This window comes from Cherax quadricarinatus, chromosome 84 (genome assembly GCF_038502225.1).
Source record: "Cherax quadricarinatus isolate ZL_2023a chromosome 84, ASM3850222v1, whole genome shotgun sequence".
NCBI classification, from domain to species: Eukaryota; Metazoa; Arthropoda; class Malacostraca; order Decapoda; family Parastacidae; genus Cherax; species Cherax quadricarinatus.
In genome coordinates, this window is record NC_091375.1 from 3,547,708 (window position 1) to 3,557,707 (window position 10,000).

At 43.2% G+C, this 10,000-nt stretch overlaps 1 protein-coding gene across 5 annotated transcripts in view; it reads right to left on the reverse strand.

The window, feature by feature from the left end:
• LOC128704241 (rootletin) overlaps positions 1-10,000 on the reverse strand; it is a 504,072-nt gene that overhangs the window by 382,430 nt on the left and 111,642 nt on the right. For 2 of the 5 annotated variants that reach the window (XM_070102944.1, XM_070102943.1), the window contains exon 1: positions 2,594-4,714. The exons of 2 other annotated variants lie outside the window; for them this stretch is intronic. In XM_070102944.1, coding sequence (XP_069959045.1) covers positions 2,594-4,231 — 1,638 coding nt within the window. In that variant the 5' untranslated portion in view covers positions 4,232-4,714. Of the gene's footprint in view, positions 1-2,593; positions 4,716-10,000 lie in introns of those variants that run through there. One more of the 5 variants, XM_070102942.1, reaches the window with a different exon arrangement.

Sequence of the window (10,000 nt, forward strand, 5' to 3'; positions counted from 1 at the left end):
GGTGATGGTTGATCTGACGAGTGTTCGATGGTGCTCTGGAGACGAGGAGCGAGTGGAGGTGAGAAACAAACAGGATGGTATTGGTAATGTGGCTCTCTCTCCCTGGCGCCCGAGGCCGCCTAGTTAACTTGACCCAACACGCCATCACACACACACACACACACACACACACACACACACACACACACACACACACACACAGCGGCTACAACTATCATATATCATGGAAAGAAATGTCCTACCGCCTTCAATACCGAATAAAAGACACGTGGAAGTTTTTGTTATTGGGACGTTTCGCTCTATGAAAACTACAAAACGTCGTCGCAATAAAAGTCTGGTGCGCACTAACAAATACGACGACCTGCTGTATAAATAAATGTCAATAGGTTGAACTACACCAAAATAAAAACGTTATTCGTGCAAGTCTTTATTTAGTAATGATATCACTGCACAATGCTTTTGGGGTGAGTTCTACTCTATGGCCAGCCTTATCTGGCGAGGAGCTGATCATCTAGGCTATTGCTATTTGCACCCCGCACGCCACACTCATGAAATCATCACAACCTGATCATCTTACTGTCAATCACCCACTTCCATCACTGCCTTTTTTTCTGAATTTCGAGAAAGTGTTAAAACAATATAGGTCTAAACAGAAGTGATGAAGGTTCAATCCTCCACCTGTTAATCACGGCCCAATCTCCGACCAGTCAAGTTCCTGGTGATCGCTTAGAGCAGTGCTTCTCAACGTCCCACGTCACATTACTTGGTGATCTCAGACTCGTCCAAATGCGTCCCATCCTTGAATCATGACGGAATAAATTATATGCACTATTATACATCTGATCACCTATCACAACCATACAATTTAGAGGTACACAACAAGCTGTATGTGGACACGAGATATGTAGAAGTATCGGAGGCTACCATAATATTCATAAAATCACCTACAACTCTGAAAAATAATATGTACATCTACTAGCCTATGTTTACCAAAGACTCTTGTACTAAGGTAGTATAGCACATGTACATGTGTACACGCGCGCGCGCACACACACACACCTTAGATACTATCAATTTATCAACTTTAAATGCTGTGACAGGCTAATAACATTAAACCAACTTATAGATCGCATAATGCCGAACACATAAGCATGGTGCAAATTACTGAAACTGCATAAAATCTAAAGAAATAAGAAAACACTGGACTATTTACCTCTCGGCACACCAGACATGAGAGAGGTATTAGCTGAGCCTAGTTAACCTGACGGTCACCAGAGGGTAGCAGACAATGCTTGGCACGGTTTTCAAGAACAGAAAACTATATTCTACATCGCATCCAAGGGAGATTTGTGAAGGTACATATCCCTCTCCCAATTCCTCCTCCGACCAAAATTCTTTCCCTTGGACTCGACATTTCTCCCCGGGCTTGGAGGCTTCAAGAAATACTGACAACTATGGTGTAGTGAGTGGGAAAATCAGCCAAGTAGACTCTTTTAAACAAATAGATTAGAACGTTTTCAAAATAGATTACTCACATGAAATTGTAAATCATCGTGTCTATGCAGAGCCACGCATAGGCCTGATGCAGCATTCACCATGTTGATATCCTCTTCAAAGAGACGTGAAAAAATTTACAAGTACCAACACTCTGCAGAGGAAACCTAAGAAAACTTGACTGTCAGTTCTGGAACGTAACTTCATAATGATTCAGGAGAAACTACAACGTAGTCTGACGTTTCCCCCGCAAAGTGCGGGCTAGTTGTGAAGAAAACCATACACGCAACACTTCACATTATCCGTGGCTCCATTCACTTCAACATGCTACCAGATGTCACAAATACTGCAGCAACAAGTGAAGGGGTCTAAGGGACCACTACCTACACAAAGTGCCAAACAAACTAGACTGTAATGGCTATGTGGGCCACCAATAGCAACACCCTAAATGACTATTATTTATATATATATATATATATATATATATATATATATATATATATATATATATATATATATATATATATATGCCGAATAGGTAAAACTTGCGATTTTGGCTTAAATAACAAGCTCTTCTTGCCGAATAAGGTAAGCAAAAAATTGTGTATGCAACAATTTCGCAAAAATAATTCTGAACCTAGCTAAAAAAAATTCATTGTGTTTTTTTGTTTATTGTAAACTTTCCTAAAATATATTTAGTTGGATTAAGTTAAATTAAATTGTGCTTATTATAATAAGGTTAGGTAAGTTTTCTAAGGTTCTTTTGATACAAAAATTATTATTTTTTACATTAACATAAAAATATATATCTTTAAACGTATAAGAGAAATTTTTAGAAAGGGCTTAATTTTAAATGAGTTCTTGCTAAGTGACCAGTTTTACCTATTCGGTATTTGGTCCAAATCCAAATAGATTTATGCTAATTAAAATTGAAGTAAAATAAGCTATTGGGTCAGTCGTAATTTTGGCAGTGCAATTTTAGGAAAACTTCAGAGAGCTATACGCTGACTGACGGCACTCACCTCACTTCAGAGAAAACTAATAACTAGAGTAGAAAGCGAAGCCTTGAAGTAGATATGGAGGCATGTGATTACTGTACCTGTGAGGTGTGGAGGTGATCTGCGGGAAGTGGTGGTGGTGGTGCTGGTGGAAGGGAGCGGTGTTGGTGGACCTCGCTGCCGCCCTCAAACGCCGTCGTGTAACGTAACCCAGACCTCACAGACGACCTCTCCTGCAGGTGTTGCCTGAAGAGCTTCCTGAGGCGGGCGCTGGTGGTGTCTGAATCATCGTCCTCGCTAGAGTCTCGACACTCTACCTGACTGCTCCCAGAGGCGATGCTTCTTTCAAAGCGCTTGGCAAGCTTCTGCACTTTGCCTGTCAGAACTCTTCTGGCGAAGGGCACAGGAGTGCGTAAATATCTTCTAGGAATGCTCCGAGACGTTTCCGCTTCTTGAACTACTGAATCTGAGGAAGTGGAAACGTTGGAGAATCTCTCCCCCTGAGTCCTATAACCTCTGGCTCCATAAAGATAGAGGTTTGCGATGTCTGATGACTTCCTGAACTGTGGTCTAGCTGGATTCCTGTGGGCTGTGGCAGCCGGTGGTGTGGGTGGGCTGGCCACAAGGCGGCTGCTGCGAAAACCTTCTCCCGTGTTTTGCATTTCTAACGTTGGGGAAGACACGAAGGTATCAATATTAGTGAGAGAGGTGTAGGAGGTTCCGGGAGGTCGTGAGTCAGGCGTGATGGGAGTCACCCAGGTTATGTTGTCAGTGCGTGAGGCCTCAGACGCCGCTGCTCCACTAGCTACACTCTCAACCACCAACTGATCCTCATTCTCCACCACACTAAATGACCGCCTCTTGCCCCAACCACTGACTGCAGGCGTGACAGACGAGCTAGCGCCCGACCCTAGAGGTGCAATTTCATCTACTCCAGACGCGATCTTCTCGCGCTGAAGATGATGAACATCCACTTGCAGTATGGATGAACTGGCTGACCTGATTGGTACAGGCGGGGGCAGGCGAGGCTGCAGGGAGGGCTGAGTAGGCTGTCTGGATGATTCTCTGAACGAGCTAGAGCGAGGAGGAGGACTAGGAGGTAGTTTTAAAGCGGAATGTTGAACCAATGGATGATGTACGACGCCATTCACTCTGCGGGTAGGTGACTTGAGAGCTGATGTACCCGCGACACATTTATCTGCGGCCGAAGTTGGTTCTGGAGACTCGTTCCCAGACGGAAGGTCGGTTGTTAAAGGGGACTCTTGTGTACCGTGGGTAGGCGGAGACACACCACCTACTGGGCCGCCAATATCAAGACTCTCCGCGCTGTCACTCCTCACGATGGTGTGAAAGAAGTCATCTACTGAGGTGGAGTTAACTGACAAGTGTGACCCAAACTTAGCGTCAGTGGCGTCGGCCCAGCCACTACGCCGCCTGCGAGTCTTCAAGATGCTCTTAAGCTTGGGTTTTTCAGGCGAGGTGAAGTCAGCCTCGCTGAAGTCAGTGCGAAACCCGCCGCTGTCGTCGCTGGAGTCGTCGTGGCGGCGGAGGTGGTTGTGGAGAGCCTCCCTAGCTCTCCTCCGGCCCAGGATAATACTAGTGCTGCGGCGGGCGTTGAGCCTGCGGATGCGGGAGTCCAGGGAGGTTCCTGGCTCCTCCGGGAGGCTGCTGGCTCGTCTTGGCGAGTTTTCAATGTATAGGTCGTCATAACTTGTGATCTTTCCGCCTTCATTTCCCATAATACACAAACAATAGTACGTCAGTGCTAACTATAGCCTTCCTTATCAACTACAAGCGGCATAAACACTAAAAAATATCACCCACTACCTTAATGTTTGAGACCTTTTCTTAAGACCTTTCCTTCGCGCCACAAGTTTTCAAGAATACACACACACAGTGTTAGAAACACACAGAGGTGGTGCAAAGGAACACCTGCTAGGTGACGTCCACGGAGGGAGGCAGGTGTTTGAGTTTGACGAAGGCCTTCATGTCTCCCGTGAGGTCATGGTCACCACTGACACTCACCTCACAGCCTTCACCCTCCTAGCCATCACCACCCACCCTCACTCCTTGTTCCTGTGGCAGCCGCTCACTTCCCTCAGGCTGGTATTATAGCCCACGTGATACAGTCGTGGCTAACACACTCAATGTTACGGTGTCAGACTCTCTCCTCCGTCACCAGTGTGGCTAACAAACCCCTTCACTCTGTGATCTCCAGGCCATGATTAATTAACAATGATCTTATGTAATACTGCTCTGTAAACGGAAATATTGGTCGATACCTTCTATAAACATTGTAACAATCATGCAAGCGCCAAAACACACACACACACACACACACACACACACACACACACACACACACACACACTTTTTTCATACCAGCAACAGGGATAACAAGAAGCCACAGTTGTAAATAGAGAAGAAATTAAAGCCGGAGGGATACTGGGAAATTTTTCTTCCTAAAGTGGCTGACCAATGGAATAACTTGCGAGCAAATTTTCAACTACTGAAAATTTAAAAAAAAAATATATATACATAAAAACAAATTACTGACACCACGAGCATATTTTATCCCTGACAAGTGAGACGAACAAAGCTCAGCCTCTGTAGCTAGATAACACAACAATGTACGCAGGCAGCTAGCTACACACACACAGCGGCCGAGTAGGACACACAACATATCCTCCACATTTTTGGCATTTTCTCTGTTACATTAGACTCGTTCAAGTTTTTTTTTTAATAAGCAGTAGTATAGCGTGTGCTTGAAGTGAAAGTAATTAACGAAAGTTTTTAAATGTGATAGTGAAGTAAGAAAATGGTATTTGTTGTTAAGAATTTGGACTGATGGTGCCTATGAAGGTGACTTGAAAAAGTTACTGAATGTCGTGTTGCCAGAGGTGCAGGTAAATTTTAAACTTATCGCAGAGTTCATGTTTTTGTCGGAGTTTTCCTACATGTGAAACGAAATTCTGTACTAAAAAAAAAAAAAAGGCTGTCTGGATGCGTCTCTGAACGAGCTCGAGAGATGAGGACTAAGAGGTAGTTTTCGAGCAGACCGTTGAACCAGTGGATGATGTATGACGCCATTTACTCTGTGGGTGACGAGAGCTCATGTACCCGCGGCACATTTACCTTCAGCCGACTTTTTTTTTTTTTAAATAGGCGACACAATAAAGGAAAGGGCAGCCACGCGAGGGAAGCATTACATTAGACCTACTATCCAACCGTAGGCAGGCCTACAGAGGCTGGAACAGCCTAGTTCCACCTGTCGAAGAGATATATCACCATTTTTCTTGTTTTCCCCGAGTAAGAGTCTTTTACCTTATTTTTTTCCCTTGACCCACAAGAAATGCTAAGAATTTTCCTACCATTAGTGTTCAGCAAACACCATGCTACTGCCATCACAGAACACCCATCACTGCCATTCACTGTAGTAAGACTATTGGTCGATGCTAGAACCTACTCGCATCACTCCCTTACCACCACCAACTTACAAGTTTCCACTCACCCGCACACAACCACAGTCATACCATTACAAAAAAAATACATACCTCTACAACAACCCACGAGCCCATTTGCACTAATATTACAAACCCACACTTACTACTCCAGTTCACATAAACATTCCAGTTCACACATAGCAATCCATTCCACACATAACACTCCAGTTCACATATGCGCTGTATGAACCTTGTAGGTTTAGCGCTTCTATTTCATCATAATAATCTTGGGAGATGGACAGGAGACGGGACCCGGTCAAGAATTTTGGTGGGGGAAGCAGTAGTGGCCGAGGGGCTGGAGTCAATATAAGTCTATATAAACAAGGATCCGCCATTTAAGGTTAGAAAGAGAAAGAAAGCAGATGGAGGATACAACACTGGAACAAAACGGCACAATACCGTGACTGGAACAATACACAAATAACCCGCAAACAGAGAGGAGCTTACGACGAATTTGTAAATGGTCCAAGTAGGACCGAAACGTCGTCGTAAGCTTCTCTCTCTCTCTCTCCTATGTGCGGGTTGTGTAACATACTAGAGAAGGAGGAACAGGAGAACTTGCAGCCAGAACAGACCCTTAAAGTTTAGAACCATCAGCTGTAGCACCACCACCACCTCCCACAGGAGTCTCCCACACTCCTCCCTGAGCACTCCACCCGCAGTAACCTACCCTTACCAAAACAATCACCTCTTCCCCTCCCCTTGTAATTTGCCTCAACATCACCTACTCTTTCCCTCTCATAACTACTAAATCGCTATGAAATGGCTTTTGATGCGCTAGAAGACAAGCAAAATACAGACGCAATATACGCAGACGTTGCGAAAGATTTTTATGTGTCATCATGGTGAAATTGTTTGCCAAATGCGCGTAAAGAATAAGTCACAATACACAGATAACCCGCACATAGGACGAACTTGTGTCGACGTTTCGGTCATCGATCTTTAACTAGTCACACAATAGCTCGAAGGGAAGGGAGCCAGTGTGTGTGTGTGTATATATATATATATAATATATATATATATACACATATATACATATATATATATATATATATATATATATATATATATATTTATATATTTATACATATATACATATACATATATTTATATATTATATATATATATATATATATATATATATATATATATATATATATATATATATATATATATATTAAACAACCACGGTGACATCACACATCCTTGTCTAAGGCCTACTTTTACTGGGAAAAAAATTCCCTCTTTCCTACATACTCTAACTTGAGCCTCACTATCACCGTGGTTGTTTAATATATTTATAGATGGGGTTGTAAGAGAAGTAAATGCGAGGGTCTTGGCAAGAGGCGTGGAGTTAAAAGATAAAGAATCACACACAAAGTGGGAGTTGTCACAGCTGCTCTTTGCTTATGACACTGTACTCTTGGGAGATTCTGAAGAGAAGTTGCAGAGATTGGTGGATGAATTTGGTAGGGTGTGCAAAAGAAGAAAATTAAAGGTGAATACAGGAAAGAGTAAGGTTATGAGGATAACAAAAAGATTAGGTGAGGAAAGATTGAATATCAGATTGGAGGGAGAGAGTATGGAGGAGGTGAACGTATTCAGATATTTGGGAGTGGACGTGTCAGCGGATGGGTCTATGAAAGATGAGGTGAATCATAGAATTGATGAGGGAAAAAGAGTGAGTGGTGCACTTAGGAGTCTGTGGAGACAAAGAACTTAGTCCTTGGAGGCAAAGAGGGGAATGTATGAGAGTATAGTTTTACCAACACTCTTATATGGGTGTGAAGCATGGGTGATGAATGTTGCAGCGAGGAGAAGGCTGGAGGCAGTGGAGATGTCATGTCTGAGGGCAATGTGTGGTGTGAATATAATGCAGAGAATTCGTAGTTTTGGAAGTTAGGAGGAGGTGCGGGATTACCAAAACTGTTGTCCAGAGGGCTGAGGAAGGGTTGTTGAGGTGGTTCGGACATGTAGAGAGAATGGAGCGAAACAGAGTGACTTCAAGAGTGTATCAGTCTGTAGTGGAAGGAAGGCGGGGTAGGGGTCGGCCTAGGAAAGGTTGGAGGGAGGGGGTAAAGGAGGTTTTGTGTGCGAGGGGCTTGGACTTCCAGCAGGCATGCGTGAGCGTGTTTGATAGGAGTGAATGGAGACAAACGGTTTTTAATACTTGACGTGCTGTTGGAGTGTGAGCAAAGTAACATTTATGAAGGGGTTCAGGGAAACCGGCAGGCCGGACTTGAGTCCTGGAGATGGGAAGTACAGTGCCTGCACTCTGAAGGAGGGGTGTTAATGTTGCAGTTTAAAAACTGTAGTGTAAAGCACCCTTCTGGCAAGACAGTGATGGAGTGAATGATGGTGAAAGTTTTTCCTTTTCGGGCCACCCTGCCTTGGTGGGAATCGGCCAGTGTGATAAAATATATATATATATATATATATATATATATATATATATTTTATTATCACACTGGCCGATTCCCACCAAGGCAGGGTGGCCCGAAAAAGAAAAACTTTCACCAAGTTTTTCTTTTTCGGGCCACCCTGCCTTGGTGGGAATCGGCCAGTGTGATAATAAAATATATATATATATATATATATATATATATATATATATATATATATATATATATATATATATATATATATATATATATTATATATATATATATATATATATATATATTATATATATATATATATATATATATATATATATATATATATATATATATACATATATATTATTATCACACTGGCCGATTCCCACCAAGGCAGGGTGGCCCGAAAAGGAAAAACTTTCACCATCATTCACTCCATCACTGTCTTGCCAGAAGGGTGCTTTACACTACAGTTTTTAAACTGCAACATTAACACCCCTCCTTCAGAGTGCAGGCACTGTACTTCCCATCTCCAGGACTCAAGTCCGGCCTGCCGGTTTCCCTGAACCCCTTCATAAATGTTACTTTGCTCACACTCCAACAGCACGTCAAGTATTAAAAACCATTTGTCTCCATTCACTCCTATCAAACACGCTCACGCATGCCTGCTGGAAGTCCAAGCCCCTCGCACACAAAACCTCCTTTACCCCCTCCCTCCAACCTTTCCTAGGCCGACCCCTACCCCGCCTTCCTTCCACTACAGACTGATACACTCTTGAAGTCACTCTGTTTCGCTCCATTCTCTCTACATGTCCGAACCACCTCAACAACCCTTCCTCAGCCCTCTGGACAACAGTTTTGGTAATCCCGCACCTCCTCCTAACTTCCAAACTACGAATTCTCTGCATTATATTCACACCACACATTGCCCTCAGACATGACATCTCCACTGCCTCCAGCCTTCTCCTCGCTGCAACATTCATCACCCACGCTTCACACCCATTTAAGAGCGTTGGTAAAACTATACTCTCATACATTCCCCTCTTTGCCTCCAAGGACAAAGTTCTTTGTCTCCACAGACTCCTAAGTGCACCACTCACCCTTTTCCCCTCATCAATTCTATGATTCACCTCATCCTTCATAGACCCATCCGCTGACACGTCCACTTCCAAATATCTGAATACATTCACCTCCTCTATACTCTCTCCCTCCAATCTGATATCCAATCTTTCATCACCTAATATTTTTGTTATCCTCATAACCTTACTCTTTCCTGTATTCACTTTTAATTTTCTTCTTTTGCACACCCTACCAAATTCATCCACCAATCTCTGCAACTTCTCTTCAGAATCTCCCAAGAGCAGAGTGTCATCAGCAAAGTGCAACTGCGACAACTCCCACTTTATGTGTGATTCTTTATCTTTTAACTCCACGCCTCTTGTCAAGACCCTCGCATTTACTTCTCTTACAACCCCATCTATAAATATATTAAACAACCACGGTGACATCACACATCCTTGTCTAAGGCCTACTTTTACTGGGAAATAATTTCCCTCTTTCCTATGTACTCTAACTTGAGCCTCACTATCCTCGTAAAAACTCTTCACTGCTTTCAGTAACCTACCTC